General features: G+C 47.8%; 1 protein-coding gene and 1 pseudogene across 3 annotated transcripts in view; both read left to right on the top strand.

Annotated features, from left to right (window-relative positions):
* Positions 1-13,310, top strand: part of mlphb (melanophilin b) — a 54,508-nt gene extending 41,198 nt beyond the window's left edge. For 2 of the 3 annotated variants that reach the window (XM_060077025.1, XM_060077026.1), the window contains 11 exons: positions 413-465; positions 1,542-1,634; positions 3,452-3,638; positions 4,406-4,665; positions 6,695-6,778; positions 7,134-7,460; positions 8,511-8,660; positions 8,962-9,033; positions 9,543-9,594; positions 11,303-11,397; positions 12,205-13,310. In XM_060077025.1, the coding sequence (XP_059933008.1) occupies positions 413-465; positions 1,542-1,634; positions 3,452-3,638; positions 4,406-4,665; positions 6,695-6,778; positions 7,134-7,460; positions 8,511-8,660; positions 8,962-9,033; positions 9,543-9,594; positions 11,303-11,397; positions 12,205-12,231 (1,400 nt within the window). In that variant the 3' untranslated portion in view covers positions 12,232-13,310. The remainder of the gene's footprint in view (positions 1-412; positions 466-1,541; positions 1,635-3,451; positions 3,639-4,405; positions 4,666-6,694; positions 6,779-7,133; positions 7,461-8,510; positions 8,661-8,961; positions 9,034-9,542; positions 9,595-11,302; positions 11,398-12,204) is intronic. The other variant, XM_060077028.1, reaches the window with a different exon arrangement.
* Positions 13,311-13,517: 207 nt separating this feature from the next.
* LOC132445435 (uncharacterized) lies at positions 13,518-16,937 on the top strand (annotated as a pseudogene).
* Positions 16,938-18,151: the final 1,214 nt, after the last annotated feature.

Raw genomic sequence — 18,151 nt, 5'->3', positions numbered from 1 at the left:
CCCACGGAGAAGGACTGAGGGGGAGGGTTAAACCCTGCCGTTCTCAGGCTTCACCTCAGAGAGGTCGGGTTATAAATCTTGGTGTTGATGCACAACACACGGTAAACAAAGCGCGGGTCGTAAATCTCACTGCTGCCAATGAAGCACATTAATCGCACTGTAGAACTAGCAATGGTTCTCCAGTGGGATTCGGTGGGGTTTCTGTTACCTTATCTCCAACGGACCTAGGTGACCCACACTCGAGGTCCGTGGCCAGTGTGTTAAGCTCCCAACCCAAATGGATGGAAGTGTCAATCGAGTTTTAAAGTACTAGTTTTGATTGAGGGTTCATGTGATGGTGTATGGATGTGTAGAGCTTGACTGATGGTGTTCTGTTGTGGATGAACTCTTCTTGTGTTCTGTTCTGCTTCAGAGGACTATGAGGAAGACAACCTGGACAGCTCGGATGCCCAGCGATGCAAAGAGGTACCTCACTCTTATCCACTTGGTTGTCTACTAAATGTGCTTTAAGGAGTACCTTTATACAGTCTATGTTTATGGATTTGAATGACTTATTCATTATTAAATCAGTTAAAAGTATAATTTATCGAGACACAGGTATCTCTTCTCATGTCTTTTTCATGATGGCAGGGCTGTGTGCTAGTTGGACCCGATGCCTTACAGAACCGAGGCAGGCAGTGAATAAGTGTGACCAGTTTGTACAGAACACTGAACATATGTTGCCACACATTATATAACTATCCCCACTGTATGGCCATGGCTCCCATCACCACCAGGCTGTCAAACACATGCTACATTGCGGGCTTATTAAGACCCCGACGTCTGAGTTCAGTCACGTCAAGGGGGACATCAGAGGTGCTAATCTGCCCAGCACCCCTTCCCCTTCAAATCAAATACTTCCCAACTAAGGTTACGTGTTCGCAGAAACAACAGCGGCGCTCTCCCCGGTGCATCCTGGGTAAAATACCAGGCGGTCGTACATCATAGACGTAGGAGAACAGACGGAAACCTCTGTTTACGTTTAAAAGACCTCTGCGGAATCCACTGGAATGTCGCTCATAAAGCACGGCACTGGTGCACTATTGTTCTGTGGATTGCAGTCGCAGCGTAAGTGGCGGTTTCACCGGGTCCCTCTGCTCTAAGGGCTGCGGTGTGTTGGAACTATTGATTAAGGTGCGGTCCGTTCCACAGGGGTGTTTTTAATTGTTTCCCTGCATTCTCTTCTTTCCTGTAGTCTCAGGGGCCATGTGATTGATAGACGTTCCTCCTCTTTCCAAAGAGACAGCGCCCTCTATTGGTGTGAGAGCTGTAGTACCTCTGCGGGCCACGTGACCTCATATGGTTATTCTGAGCTTCTAGTACTGCCTCATGCTCTGGCTTCACATCAGAAAGGCGTTGTGGTGGCGTTGTCTTCTTTATGCTCTCCTCCTCCCTCTCCTCTCCTCTCTTCTCAACCCGCCCCCCCATCCGTCGTCTGGTGGTCCTCCTACCTCTCCTGGTGACCCTCCACACCCCCCACACACATCCCATCCCCTGCATAGATGAGGAAGACCAAGAGGATCCTTTCAGTCCAGCACTACGACCTGGACCTGGACCCGGACTACTCCATCACCTCCAGGAGGAACTCCTTTAAGGTACCGCCCGGAGTTACTCAGACTGCCCCCCACCCTGTCAGGTACTGATCACGGCCATATGACCCCCCTCCTGTCGGGTACTTACCAATGCCATGACCCCCTCCTGTCAGGTACCCCTACTATTTCAGGTACAGACTGGGTGTTTGGCCTGGCCCCCTGGAGAAACTTAACCTAGCTGACCCCCGCTCTGCGTGACACCACCTGGAGGTCTTTAAGGCGGACCCCCGCTCTGCAGGGGACCACCTGGAGACAGACCCTACCATGTCCCATGCAGACCCCAGGGCCCTCACCTGGGGCCCAGGCCTGGCTGAGGGTCGGGGGTCACTTATTCTTCATTCTGATGAGCAGGTCCATGAAGCACTGTGATCACGCCTCCAACCACACTTGACACGTCTGACGCCTCACTGAGGGAAACCATTGGTGTGAGGACCCTTCTTGACAGCAAAGCATTTGGTTTCATAGAGAGCATGGCCCTAAGAAAACACAGGAAGGGATTTACCAAACATCATCCATGTGGCAATGGATGTACATGATTCTCATAGGAAAACGTTCACATGGTGCGCATTAAAAACAGAGGGAACAAAGGTGAGGGGAGTGCCCAACTTGGAGAGTGAGGGAGGCAACAGCTTAAGGTATCTACACATCAAAGAAGTCCCCCCCAAACACCCATGCGTGCGCGCGCACGCACACACACACACACACACACACACACACACACACACACACACACACACACACACACACACACACACACACACACGTGCAGACAGAGAGAAAATTCACATTTGTAAGTCATTTAAACAAGAGCCACTTCCAATGATGACGAAACTGTTAGGCATTTCTGATCTTATGTTGGCTTTTAACTTCCCAGACTTTCTATAGAAGACAATTAGGGTTTTTTCAAAGGGGTTGTATATATTCGTCGGGGGACTTCTGATATGATTTCAGACTGAATTTGTTAAATTCCTGCATCCCGATCTACCAGAGATGCCATGTCTTTAATCACAGGCATTGCATCTTCACCTACCTTTGCTTTGGTTATGGGTTGTCCTGCTATTTTCTCCCCAACGTATAGGAATATATCTATTTTTGATGGATTATAGGATTGTGTCCTTAGAGGTTTATACCTTTTTGATACATGCCCTTTGTTCCACCAGAACACGATAGTACAGACTCTGCTGTGAGGCATCTGTGCTGATGTTCCAGAATGTGCCTTCTAAAGATATTTATGGTCAGACTCTGACAAAGCAATGGAAAAGTGCTTGAGAGGATCAAACGTACTGTTTGATCCTTTGGTGTGTGTGTGTGTGTGTGTGTGTGTGTGTGTGTGTGTGTGTGTGTGTGTGTGTGTGTGTGTGTGTGTGTGTGTGTGTGTGTGTGTGTGTGTGTGTGTGTGCGTGTGTGTGTGTGTGTGTCTGTGCGTGCGCACGTGTGTGATGTTAGCCTGATTAGGGTTTGACGAATGGACTTTATGAAGGGGCTCTTTTTCAGAGTTCAACACCATGTTTGGGTGTCCCCTGCTGAAGGGGGGGATCCAAAACAAGTCTTGAGGAAAAGCAGAAGAGGTCTTGACTCCTTCCAGCGGCGGATAGGAAGGGGTTTAAGATATCTAAGCTCCTTTGATATCTAATCATGGTTATACTATTCTATTAATAGAGCAGTTTTGTAGTCACTCAATGAAATATGAGAAAGCTAACCAAAAAGTCCTGTTAAACCGTTAAACCTCCATACTTATCAAGAAGTAGAAAGAGTCTACTGCTCCTCCCTGAACTGCTGGATCACCGATCTTATCCCCCCCCCCCCCCAAACTGTCCCAGGAGCTGAGGGGCCATGACGTGACAGCAGGGGGCGAGGGGGAGTGCGGGGAGCTGGACGAGGCGGACATGAGCTCGGTGATCCAGCAGGTCCTGGAGGGGCAGCGGGACGAACCGCCAAACCACTACAGCAGCGAGGTCCAGCTGGACTTCAGCCGCAGGATCAGCCTTGGACGAGCACCGCACCCAGGTCAGTGGGGGGGGGGGCGCACCCAGGTCAGTGTGTGTGTGTGGGGGGGGGGGCGCACCCAGGTCAGTGGGGGGGGGGGTCATTTCCCAGGTCATTTCCATTGGCCAGATGAATGATTGGATGGTTCCATATGCACAGTATCAATTACTACTCACTGCCATTTTTAACTGATCACAAGCAGCCACAATTTGGGGAGCATTTGACCCACAAATCCACCTTTATTAAGACCTTCATGTAGACCTTCATGCAGACCTTCATGTAGACCTTCATGTAGACCTTCATGCAGACCTTCATGCAGACCTTCATGCAGACCTTCATGCAGACCTTCATGTAGACCTTCATGCAGACCTTCATGCAGACCTTCATGTAGGCCTTCATGTAGACCTTCATGTAGACCTTAATGTAGACCTCATACAAACCTTCATGTAGACCTCATACAGACCTTCATGCAGACCTTCATGGAGACCTCATGCAGACCTTCATGTAGACCTTCATGTAGACCTTAATGAAGGTCTTCAGTGTCAAATCATAACTCATAGGATCCCTTTGCCATGGACTAATCACCCGTCAATATCGACTACCACCTCTATGACCTCCGGACCTCTCAGCCCTCCCCCACAGACGACATGAGGTACCACGATACCATGACCTCTAAACTCTTTGACCTATTTGAACTCTATGACCTCTCCCAACAGACGACATTGTGTACCACGACACCATGACCTCTAACCTCTTTGACCTCTGACCTCTATGAACTCTCCCAACAGACGACATGGTGTGCCCGGACACTCGCTCCGCAGGCCTGCGCCCGGTCTCCCGCCTCAGCCACTCCTCCTGCGGGAGTGGGGGGGGGCCGTACTCGGTCACCAGCTGCCCCCTGGAGCCCTACGACTCGGAGGAGGAGGAGGAGGAGGAGGAAGACCCCCGCTACCTCCTGGACCATCATCATCCTCATCAGCATCTCTCTCATTACCGTGGTGACAGCCCGGTCTACCAGGACAGCCTGGACTCGCCCCAACCTCCGCAGGTTTGACTGCCTTTTCATGACATTATTTATCCTTTGTTGATTAATATATATCATTCTATAATAATTATGTATACATTGTTGTCAGGGTCAGCTGGTCACATGGTAACGCTGTTGTTGGGTTTCTCCTCCCACTGCAGCCACATGCATGCGCTCATCGTATTGTACGTCAGATCCATGCATCAACGGAACGCCATGTGTGGTTATGACCATACTTATCGCCGTTATCATCGTCACCCTCCATACGAGTTGAACAGTTGAACTCTTACTTCAGTTCAGCGCTTACGGAGAAATGTGAATACGAAATACAATTTTGAATATTCTATTTGTGTGACAAGGCTTTGCGATCATATAAACGAGTACCGTGCGTGGGGTGACTGTATGGATAGATAATATCCATATCCATACATACATGACGGTGGCATCTGTCAGCCACGTGCTTAACAGGTGTTTCCTTCACGGCTTGTTCTTACTTCTCTGAGCGCTAGGGAACAGAGTTCAGGCCTGAAGCCAAGCAAGCAGCCATGGCTAATGCGAGGAAATTACTTGTAAGTGATCTCTTGCAAGGGGTGGTGGTTGAGAGAGAGATACAAGGGGAGGGGGAGAGAGGGACGGATAGATTTAGAGCGAGACATTGAAAATAGCTCTGTCTGAATACTTAGACATGTAGTTGGCTCACATAACATGGCCAGCCTGTGGTGGGCATGTTTGCTTGTGGGTCCTCGACCCCAGAGTTTCGCAAATTATAAACCTTTAGTAATATCTATGTTTCGGTCAGCCCTAGAGTCTTCATTTCCTACACATTCACATCAGCAAACATTACTAGTTAAAGCCATGCATGCACGCACACAACCCTTTATTTATTAGTATTTGATGTGTCTAATGAATCTGTGTCAACACACACTTTTTTTGCCCTTAAAAGGAAATGCATGGTGGGGGAATTTGCACCAAAAGAGTGTGTGTAGGCCTATGGGGCAAAGTTATTCCTGAAGCGGTCCCTCTAGTCTCAGTCAGAAATCTAGTCCATCATGAAATCAAAGGCTGACGTTATCACTCCCAGCTGGAGCGCTGAGCAACTCTCCCACCATCGCTCTACTGCGTCGGGGGAGGATTTACCTCACAGCTGGACCTGATGACAACATGGGAGGCAGTGGAGCAGGATACAGAGAAACATCAGAGCAGCACGATATATATACAAAAAAAAAACATGTTTGAAATAGAAAGAACAGGACATGTGACTCAGCCCAGAGCCAAGGCGCTGACATCTTGGATTGGCTTCGGATTGGCTGTCAGGGTCTCCAGGGCCTCCAGGAAGCCTTGTTCAACTTCTCTAGTGCAGCTTATTAGGTGTCGAGCTTGGTCAGGGCTCACAGCAGTATTGTCCGACTGCCACAATCAAATTATGAGATTTAATATGGATACGTGATGTGTATGAAAAAGTTTTGGCAGACATTCAACTTTTTTGCAGTGTTCTCAGCCTACATAGAGAATTTAGAGAATAAATAACACATAAATTGAAATATATAACAAAAAAATTTGAATGTGCCTTATTCTTTATGGTCACAAACATTCATTTCTATGGAATTGCACATGTTTTTCTGCTTTTCAAATTGATGTAATGTTGATGATGATTAAAAAATGCTGATTACTACTGCATCATGTTTGAGTATAGTATTCACCGTAGATGAAGACAGCTTAAAAGTATTTTCAATGGAGGAACAGTTCTTGAGGTCCGGGCATCCGGTAGCCTCCTTGCACAGATTACTGTGTATCCATGTCGGATATGAATCTGTATCAGAAATACGCTCAGCGGTGGCCAAGCAATCATTTGAGAACATTTTGAAGTAAGAGAGAATAGCATGTTCCTCTACATAATGAAACCATAATTGTCTTCCTCATTCATTACCGGGGCCCATCTGGCGCCGAAGAACAACGCGTTAACCTCAAGTGGAGGCAGGGACGGGTCTGTCCTGGTTTTCCGGGTTCGACTCCCGCTCGTTTAATTTTCTGTTCATTTCCATTTTGGTCTCAGATCAAGGAGCTGAACCGACGGATGTCATTGGTCGAGGGCATTTTGAACAGCTTGGAGCGTAAGGTGGTCTCCCCCAGCGAGCAGGTACAGTGTTTCATCTCCGCCACGTTCACTAACTCACCGCGGTTAAACTCATTCACCTGCGTCAATGCAAACACCAGCGTTTACTCATTCACCTCTGTTAATGCATTCACCACAGTTCAATCATTCAATACTGTTACTGCCTATCCACCTTTCACTCATTCACAATAGTCAGTTCACAAGTTATTCTTCACCATAGCCAGTTCATTCAACCCAGGTCACTTATTCAACACTGTTAACTCATTCACAATCAATGACTCACGATCCATATAGTTTTGTTGTGATTGACAAAGTATGAATCCATAGCTGGACTGTATTTATTGATTATTTCTCTGTCCCTCCTCCTGATGATCCCCAGCCCAGCCTGGCCCCCCGGGTCCCTGAGTCCCGGCCACCGCCCCCCCCCTCGGCCCCCCCCTTCTCTGAGGACCTGGAGGAGCAGCAGCTGAGACAGAAGCTGGACCAGCTGACGCGAGCCATCAGCGACAACGGCCTGACCTCTGACGAGGAGGAGGAGGAGGAGGACGAGGAGGACGAGGAGGAGGTGGAGGAGGAGGAGCTCTCCATCCCCCGCTGGAGGAGCCATGTGGGGCCGAAGGCAGTGGGGGCCAGTCAGCCGCTCCCCTCCTCCACCTCCATCTCCTCTGTGGAGGTGCAGCTGCTCCAGCCGTCCCACGCTCACAAGGTGAGCCTTTAAGAGCGGGTATTATTCTCACTTTATTTAATCAGTAACCTTAATGTTGTTATCTCCTTCTAGAGAAATTGGCAGAATATAAAGTTACCGACATGAATAGACAAAAAAATGGGATCATCCCAAAGTATAACGAGCATTTTCCGAATACTAATATCCCCAATTCCCATTGACTTCACGACTTCACATATTGTACATTGTAGGTGTAAGAATGTTCTTGGTTTAATGGCTGACATGTGTTCGCCACCTATCCGGTCTTCAATGAAAGCCTTCATTTATCTCTTCAAAAAAATATCACTTGAAAAATAGACGGCATTAATACAGGGTTTTTCAGCCCCGAGGACACTCAAAGCGCTTATCAATCAGTGCCTCACATTCATCCGTTCATACAGGTAGCTACACCGAACGGCGGTGTCAAAGTTGTAAAAAAGCATTTAGTTTGCTGGGAGCAGTTTTAGGTTCAGGTGCTTTCTCAGGGACACCATAGCAAGGAGATGCTAGGGATCAAACCAGCCAACTTTTTATTGCCAGACAACCCAGTCTATCTCCTGTGCAACTGCTGCCCCAAAACATTACGATTTTGAGTCAAAATTCAGAGCTCAATAAATGTTTTTTTAACTAGCTTTGAATATAATATGTACACAGAATCGATCAGTTCATCGCTCTCCTACCCTACAACCCACTACTGTTCAGCCTTGATGAAAGGTTACAATACTAATACAACCTTCTAACAAATTGAATCCTAATAACCATCGCACACAAAAGCTATTTTAATTTCTCTGAAAGGCAAGACATGATTCTTTGGAACCAATTCATCCTAACACTTTGCCATGTCCTTCATCGGTCTGCACAAAGTCCTGATTCCACCCGTACAGTGGGTCAAAGGTCGAGGCCTACGTGACGAGACAATTGACCTCGCTCCACCTGAGTGTCGTCAGTTTCCCAACAAGTCTTCTGGTTCCTCACGTCTTGCCCTTGGCGAGCTGTTTTTGAACCAAGGTCATCCATTGAATGGCACGTATTGTTCGTACGCTCTCTCCACAGCTCAACCCTCCGACAGAGGGAGCAGAGAGGGGCTCGCGGCCCACGGAGGAGGCCTCCGAGGCGGGCTTCAGGGGCTCCAGCGCCCTGCTCTTTGAGCTGGAGGACAGGGTGGCCCAGGCCGCCGCCAGCGTCCAGACCACCCGGACACAGGTGAGAGCCCCCCGACCTCAAGGGGGGCCAGGGAGGGGGGGCCGGGGAGCCTTTCCGATACGACACACTACCCAGTTAAACTGGATACCTCTCCTAGGTCTAACATCCATGCTTGTTGTTATCAATTGATTAAACCACTGTATTCATACAAGGCTACAGAGACACAGAGACAATGACAAACAGAAATAGAGTGAGGCCCTAACAACAACGATGTGTTGCGTAGCGGCGGGGACCTAGTGTGCGCGCATGTTTTTTTGTCTATCCGGAGGTTAAAGAACATCTTTTCTTTACAACCCTCAAGGTTTCGTACATCGAGAACCGCATCGCGGCGCTCGGAGCAGCTGGCATGTCTGTGGACACGGGCAGGAGGAGGGTAAGGGCTGCCTACACACCGTCCATTATGCACCAATATACCAGCAGCGCCAGGAAGAGTCAGACCATTACCCGTACTTCAGATGGTTGATTCAGAAATAAGATGAGGGATTTGTATATATGCATACAATCCAAGATATTGAACACTGGCGGCCACCTTTGTCATTTGGCTCTCATTTGAATGCTGGTAAGTGAGTTGGAAGCTGCGAGGGGCAGACAATGATAAACAATGTGGTATTATTATGACTGGAAGATGGATCATTGTATCGTGATGTAATAATGAATACAAAAGCTGTACAAGCTGCCTTGGCTCTATGAAAGATCTGCTTGTTACATTTAAAAGACTCTCTCTCTCTGTCTCTCTCTCTCTCTGTCTCTCTCCCTCTCCCTCTCCCTATCTCTGTCTCTCTCTCTTTCTCTCTCTCTCTCTCTCTCTCTCTCTCTCTCTCTCTCTCTCTCTCTCTCTCTCTTTCTCTCTCTTTCTCCCCCCCTCCTCTATCCTCTGGTTAGTCTGCAATCCCAGTTCCAGTGACAAGACGACACTCACAAGGTTTTCCGACAAGTAAGAACATACTCTCTGCTTCCACACACCCCTCAAGGTCAAGACATGTCTTCTTCTGTTCAGACTGAAGAATTTCGCCATCCAGCTCCACAAAGATGGTTTTCCTCTTACAAGTTCACAAAAACAATGCAGTTAAAATTGCTGTGACTTTTACACTCACTACTCTCTCTCTCTCTCTCTTTCTCTCTCTCTCTCTTTCTCTCTCTCTCTCTCTCTCTCTCTCTCTCTCTCTCTCTCTCTCTCTCGCGCGCTTTCGCTCTCGCTCTCTCTCTCTCTCTCTCTCTCTCGCGCGCTCTCTCGCGCTCTCTCGCGCTCTCTCGCGCTCTCTCGCGCTCTCTCGCGCCCTCTCGCACTCTCTCTCCCTCTCGCGCTCTCTCCCTCTCTCCCTCTCACACACACACACACACACGTGCCGATGCGCTTTGTAGGGCCTCAAACGTTATGGTAAATTCAAATGAAGGGGCCATCAAGTTAAGTGTCTGTTATATATTTACACTAGGCAAGGAGCTAGTGATTACGGTTCATTGAGCTTACATCTGCCAATCCCATGGATAGTGCAAAGCTACAATTAAACACTAAGTACAGTTTAGCGCCTTGCTCAAGGGAAAGTCTTCGTTTGATTAGGAAAGCTGTCATTATGTCACTGGATCCTAAATCTTTATGTCTATATATTCAGGGAATTACACGCTATGTGGATAAGCTACCCTCATGGTAAATACTGGAGAGGTCAAACCAAATGGTGCTGCTGTAGCAGGTCCCAGGGGAAATACACACCGTAACCATCTCTTAAAATGTTCTATGTCGCAGGAATGACTTAAAGGAGGACTTCAGTTCCAGATTCCTACTTGTGTGTGTAGGGGTCTTCGCTGGGTTCGCATTTGTTTTCTCATAGCTGCTTCCATTGACTTACATCGTTACAGTAGACTAGCTCCTGTTCATGTGAGGGGTCGGGGAATACACTTTAATTTACTTTCCAAAGATGTCCAATGTATTCCGAATTGTCGCTTATTCAAAACATGTGCCAGTAGCAACACAACATAATTGTAGTTTCTCTACTGATCATTAGGTTACCTGTGGTACCCCACAGGCTGCACAGAGGGTATCCTCTGAGCGGTGGATCACAGCTAGCCTCATAATCACAGTTCGGAACTTATTGGAAATCTTTGGAAAGAAATCAAAAGTGTATTTCCCTCACATGCACAGAAGATAGGCTACTGTAACCCTGCAAGTCAATGGAAGCCGCTAACAGAAAGCAAATGCTAACTCAGAGTTCCTCAAAACTGAAAACCTTAAGGGTTGCTAATCAAACACCCTTGCCACTAGCCTGACCAAGCTCAATCGTAGATTGCACATTGGTCTGGGGAGGTTGCTGTCATTATCCTCAGCACAAGAGGCGTGATCAACGGGCGTAGTTCCAATGACTCTTTACGCAATTGGATAGTCCTTCAACCAATCAGACCAACGATCCGGATGACGTACTATGCAGACTGACGGGTAAAACTCCAGGCAGGTGTCAACAAACAGCAAACCTTTTTTGCAGGTTCTGCAAAAATAGTTTTCTTCCTGGTGGCCGCTAGCCTTAATGGTCTGGCTCTATAGTTATCTTTATGGATCTATCTAGTGAATGTTTAGGCCCAAGCACAGCTGAATCGTAACTCTGTGTCTGTATTGAGAAGTGGAAAAACACTGTAGTTGTTGTGTATTTCAGGCCAGGTGGGCAAGTTTGTGAGAAACTCAATCTACACAGGGTCCCTGACCCAGCGCAACCCTGTGGCTAAGCCCCAGAGAGGGGCACCCTGTGCGGTATGACCTCCCCTAACGCCTGGGTCCTGGAGCAACATGAAGGGTTCACTTCGCCAAGAAACATCCGCCTTTTTCAAAGAAATCTACAGCCTCACTTTGACCAACAAATACGGAAAAAGTATCTAAATCATTAATTGACAAAAATCTTTGAGAAGATTTGATGATGAAAATGCTCAAAGTTGTCAAAGAGGACTTATCAAGGCCATGGTGATTTTAGATGTTAAAGTAAGAAAGTGGATGTTGGGAAATGGACTCTTCTGTCGGTTGCATAACTTAGTTGGTGGGCTTCTTTCATGACTTAATGATGTTTCTCTGGTTGTTGGGGGCTTATGAGTCGTATAGTAAGTAGGTGAACTGCATGAACACTGCTCTGTGGATCTCTACTTGTCCTCTTACCATAGATCCTCTTGCTCAACTCTTCTCTTTCCCAGTCGACCTTCACAGATTCCTGTTAGGTCGCTCTATTTTATGTTGTTTGTTCACATTCTGAATTCCATAGTCCTTCAAATCCGAGGCTTTGGAATTCCTGATCAACTATAACTCAATCAATCAATCAATCAATCAATCAATCAATCAATCAATCAATCAATCAATCAATCAATCAATCAATCAATCAATCAATCAATTAAAACAGTAAGCCAATCTATTCATCTTTAACTGATCTTGTGCCTCTCTGTATGTTCATATGTCAGTATCTTTCTAGCATTCTCTCTCTTATTGTATCTCTCTCTCTCTCTCTCTCTCTCTCTCTCTCTCTCTCTCTCTCTCCCTCTCTCTCTCTCTCTCTCTCTCTCTCTCTCTCTCTAGAAACCTGTGATGTCTCCGTGTCCATGAGGAGGAAACTCAGCATTATATGAAAGTGGTTCATCTGGCTGTGATGTGACTGTTTGTCCCGGCTCACATCCGTACCGTACGGGTAGCCGTGTGCAGTGCAGTGGCCTGTGACCGGTTGCTCGCTTGTCCGTTCACAGTTATTCTCTTAGTCAAACAAAGTCCACTGTTATGTTGTGCTGTGTTAAAGGTTGTATCAGCGATTTTAGGCCGAAACATAAATTATCACATTAATCTGATATTTTCTCACAATCCGCTAGCTGGTCGCCCCATAAGCAGGCCGTCAAAAACCGCGTCTCTGTAGGCAGCCTATGCTCCGAGATTGTTTACAAAAATAAATGGTACTACCAAGTTCCAACACCTCAAAACCAAAATAAATAGTATTCCAATCACCGACAAGGGGTGGGTGTTGTGGGGTTTTGCGCTGTGTTCATGATAGATATTCTGGATGCACAAAACATGGAAGGGAGGGACGAGCTGGCTCTCTTTGTTTGGGATCTCGCTTCAAATACCAACAGAATTTACATCACACAACATCGCTGATACAATCTTTAATAGAAAATGCTGATTGTGGATGTTTTTATCGACCTTGTCGAGTTCATTCCTATTGTTTAAGGAAGAACTCAGTATCAAGGCTGTCTCATTGACTCCTTGTTTAGAAATCAATCACATAAACCAATCACTTTTCAGGATTTAAATCTCTCTTGGTTTTGTTTTTGTTTGATATTTAGCTGACCAAAAAAATACCAAATACAGAGCTAACACCAAACACCACTTTGTTCATGAACACAATGCAAGTTTAATAACAATACCTGTGCTGTAGCATGCTTTCCTGCATATCTATACCAAAGTGAGTTTTTCATACATTTTGTATTGGGAGAAGTTTAGGTTTGTATAATTAAACATGATTTTGCAGCGGCAATATTGACAGGATATTTAAGAACCTATATGATATGTACTGTACTATATCTTAAAATGAACATGGTATGTCATCAGAGATTAACAAAGCAGTTGATTTTTTTTTCTGTTTTCTCTGAACACAATGCTTATTATTTGCAAACAATAAATACATTGCAAAAGTATGAATTAGCCTGTCCTTGTCTAAATATAGGTTTGCATGGTTTGCCTTAGTCTTCATTCAGTGTCCTCAACCTGGCAACCTGATGTGAGCTTCAAGTCTGCAGGAAGGGTCATCATGTCATATACTATATTGTTCTCTGTATGAAAATAAATAATTTGACATTAGATCTGATTCTATTTTAATCATCAGTTATATATTTATTCCCCAATAGGACGGACCTACAGTTAACGACAAACGCAGACGGATTATCGACAACGACTGCAGAATGTGTCTGCGGCAAAGTATGCAAAAACCCGCGTGGCCTGAAGATCCACCAGGGCAAGATGAAATGCTTGTTGAAGGAGCAACTGATACAGCGCACAGGGATCACCCCTGATGAGACGCAGGAGGAGCCAGGCCCGGAGTCACTCCACAGTGCTCGGAACCTCCACGTACCAGTAGCCCCAGACCCAGGCAGAGTAACCGAACATCGTCGGGTCAAGTGGCCTCCGGCCAGTAAGGAGAGACAGTGGCTCCAGTTCAATGATGATGTGGATACGATCCTAGAATCAGCAGCCGAGAGCGACACAGACGGGAAGCTCAAAACCATGGCAACCATCATCATCAGCCTTGCTGTCGAGAGGTTTGGTACAGTGGAGAAGTTGGGTACCAAGACCCCCTACATGAACAACCGTAGGGCAGAGAAGATCAGCCAGTTAAGGCAGGAGCTGCGGGTCCTGAAGCGGCAGTACAAGGTAGCGCGAGAAGAGGAAAGAGATGCACTCATCAGAACTTGATGCACGCATCAGAACTTCGCAGCATCCTCAGGAAGAAGCTCACCACTCTTTTCGAAGGGCAGAATGGCACAGACGGCGGCGGAAAGAGAGGGCCAAGAGGCGGTCTGCCTTCATCGCAAACCCCTTTGGAGTCACCAAGCAGTTGCTTTGGGCAAAAACGAAGTGGAAACCTCGTTTGTCCCAAAGAGGAGATCGACAACCATCTCTGCAACACATACAGTGATGCTGCTTGGGAGGAAGACCTAGGTCCCTACAGATCTTTGATAGACCCCCCAGGACCCACCACAGACTTCAACAGCAAGGAGCCCATTTGGAAGGAGATTCAGGAAGTTGTCAAGGCAGCCAGAGCCAGTTCAGCCCCTGGACCAAGCGGAGTGCCCTACAAACTATACAAGAGGTGTCCCAGACTCCTTCACCGGCTGTGGAAGATTCTTGAGGGTTATCTGGAGGAGGGGAAAGGTAGCCCAACAATGGAGATTTGCAGAAGGTGTCTGGATTCCCAAGGAGGAGAATGCTAAGAACATCAAGCAGCTCAGAACGATCTCGCTGCTCAGCGTTGAGGGGAAGATATTCTTCGCCATCCTATCCCGTCGGTTGACGGAGTTCCTCCTGAAGAACGAGTACATCGACACCTCTGTACAGAAGGGCGGAATCCCAAAGGTGCCAGGATGCCTCGAACATACAGGTGTGGTCACGCAGTTGATCAGAGAGGCAAGAGAAGGGAAAGGAGACCTAGCAGTGATGTGGCTCGATCTCACCAACGCTTATGGATCCATTCCTCATAAGCTAGTGGTAACAGCACTGGACCGGCACCATGTCCCAGGTAAAATTAGGGACCTTATCTTGGACTATTACAAGAGTTTCAAGCTGAGAGTCACCTCTGGGACAGTCACATCTGAGTGGCATCGGCTGGAGAAAGGGATCATCACTGGATGCACTATTTCAGTGATTCTCTTTGCCTTGGCCATGAACATGCTGGTCAAGTCAGCAGAAGTCGAGTGCAGAGGTCCGCTCACCAAGTCTGAGGTCCGCCAGCCCCCCATCAGAGCCTTTATGGACGACCTGACAGTAACAACAACGTCAGTGCCGGGGTGCCGATGGATCCTTCAGGGCTTGGAGAAGATCATCACCTTGGCTCGGATGTGTTTCAAGCCTGCAAAATCTAGGTCCCTGGTGCTCAAGAGAGGGAAAGTGACTGACAAGTTCCGCTTCTCTCTGGACGGCACCCAGATTCCATCAGTCACCGAGAAACCCATCAAGAGCCTTGGAAAGACCTTTGATTGCACCCTGAAGGACGCTGCATCCATCAAGGCCACAAATCGGGAGCTGGAGGCGTGGCTGACAGCAGTGGACAAGTCGGGTCTGCCTGGTAAATTCAAGGCCTGGATTTACCAACACGGTGTTCTCCCCAGGATTCTGTGGCCCCTGCTTGTGTACGAGTTCCCGATAACAATAGTACAGGGCTTCGAGAGGAGGATCAGCCGTTACCTCCGTAGATTGCTGGGCCTGCCACGAAGCCTGAGTAGCATCGCTCTATACGGGCACAACAACAAACTGAAGCTCCCCATTAGCAGCCTGAATGAGGAGTTCATGGTAACCCGTGCAAGAGAGGTGCTGCAGTACAGGGAATCCAGTGATCCAAAGGTCTCCCAGGCTGGCATTGAAGTCAGGACTGGAAGGAAGTGGAGGGCGCAGGAAGCAGTCGAGCAGGCGGAGTCACGCTTGCGTCACAGCGTGCTGGTCGGCCCAGTGGCATCTGGACGAGCAGGGCTTGGTAGCATTGCAACCACACGCTACGACAAAGCCCTGGGCAAAGACAGACGCCGATTGGTCCAAGAGGAAGTGAGAACTGGCGTGGAGGAACTGCGTGCTAGCCAGATGGTGGGGATGCGACAGCAAGGCGCATGGACGAGATGGGAACAGGCAGTGGACCGCAAGATCTCCTGGTCTGAGCTTTGACAAGCTGAGCCTTACCGGATCAAGTTCCTGATTGCGTCCGTCTATGACGTCTTACCCAGCCCATCCAACCTCTTCTGCTGGGGCAAGGTTGACGCACCATCATGTCCTTTGTGCCTCAGAAGGGGAACGCTAGAGCACATCCTCAGCTGTTGCTCCAAAGCCCTGGGAGAAGGACGCTACACTTGGCGCCACGACCAGGTGCTGAAGGCGATAGCAGAAACCATCTTCACCAGCATCACCCAGAACAAGCCTCTCCGACCAGAAAGGCAGGCGATTGCTTTCATTCGAGCAGGGGAGAAGCCTAAGCCCAAGCCAAGGGGGGCAGCGGGACGCCTTGGAACCGCACCGGACTGGCAGATGAAGGCCGACCTGGGGAAGCAGCTCAGATTCCCAGAGCACATCGTGGAAACCACCCTGAGACCAGACATAGTTCTGTTCTCAGATTCAACCAAACAGGTGGTCCTACTGGAGCTGACAGTTCCCTGGGAGGAGCGCATGGAAGAGGCCAATGAGAGGAAGCGTGCCAAGTATGCCAACTTAGTGGAGGAGTGCCGCAGACGGGGGTGGCGTGCCCGGTGTGTGCCAATAGAGGTGGGCTGTAGAGGCTTTGCAGCGCGATCTCTCTGCAAAGCATACAGCATGCTTGGAGTCACAGGTGCACGTCAGAGAAAGGCCATCAAGACCACCACAGAGGCAGCTGAGAAGGCCTCTAGATGTCTGTGGATCAAGAGGGGCGATCCGTGGGTACATGCTACTTAGACACAAGTTGGGACTTGATCAATCCCGGCTGGGTCGCCTGGTTGAGGGTGTATGATGTTGCGAGACCCGAAACACCCAATGACCCCAGGTTCCATCACTGATGATGTGTCTAAGTGCATCAATAGATGTATGTTAAACTATTCAAGATTCAGTTTGTTGGTGTAGCATACAATTGAATAACGCACTGCTTTGAAAAAACTAGATCAATGGCAAAGCTACCAAGTGACATCATCAATACCATTCAGAATCAGTATAACACAAACCTCACCTTGCCTCATTATTCATACACCATTCAAACAATAAACACTGTTCATGAAGGAATTTGGCCGTGACATTTTCTTTCCGATTTCAACATCTTTGGATGCTCTCTGTACATGTCTCATATCCTGACCAAGGAGTCTCTGGAGATCTTCAGTGGAAGTGTCCCCCAGGATCAGGCGCGACAGTACACCTGTCTGGGCTGACGACTGTCTTTGGCTATGTGATCTGGAGGGGGACATTGGCTCAACACGGGCCGCTGGGTTTCCACGGGGGTTCTGCAACTGAATGTGAAAAGACTCCTTCCATTTGATTCCCTTCCCCTTCCATTTTTATTCTTTCAACATAATGAATGTGTTGAATCTGCCCGTCCTAAACATACCTTTGCCACCTGCCACTTGACCACGCCCACCTCACCTGTTGGGGGAGGGGTGGAGCCTATAAATTGTTTGTGCACACTATGGCTCGCTTGGCACTCACCACCAGCACGCTCATCCATCCTGTGTGCGTCTCCAATGAACGTGAGTCAATCTATTAATTTGATTATCTTTGGTTTATGACCAGATTCCTTTGTTTGCTAGACATGTGCCATGTGCCTTTGTTCATTTGTTTAATTCTATTATCTTTTTGTTATCCCCTTTATGCAGCACACAAAGATGAGTGAAATTGATGCAAGATAAAACATCAAATAAACCTGAAGAATAAGAAAATAAACCAAATTGTGTTCCATCAAACCCTGCCTCCTCCCTGCTCTTATTCATGACCCCTACCACTGTCTTCTGACCGAGACACTGCCTGCTCTCCAAACCTCACTCCACCCGAATCCCTATTTACATCAACCTACCTACAGTTCCTACAGAATGGATCCAAAACGTTCTGTCCTGGGCATTAGGTACAAAAGCTGTGGAGATTACACACTGTGTGTGTGTGTGCGTGTGTGTGTCACTACACCTCCAAGTACATTATAAAAGGAGAGAGGACAGCGACCGATGGCTCTCTACGGCACAGATCATCTGGTCCTTGTGCTCGATGCTCCACAAGGCTCCCTCTCTCCCGCTCTAGACTGAGGGAACAGTTTATTTTTTTATTT

The sequence above is a fragment of the Gadus macrocephalus genome, chromosome 17 (assembly GCF_031168955.1).
Source record: "Gadus macrocephalus chromosome 17, ASM3116895v1".
In the NCBI taxonomy this organism is placed as follows: domain Eukaryota; kingdom Metazoa; phylum Chordata; class Actinopteri; order Gadiformes; family Gadidae; genus Gadus; species Gadus macrocephalus.
This window is presented reverse-complemented; position numbering and strand designations above follow the sequence as displayed.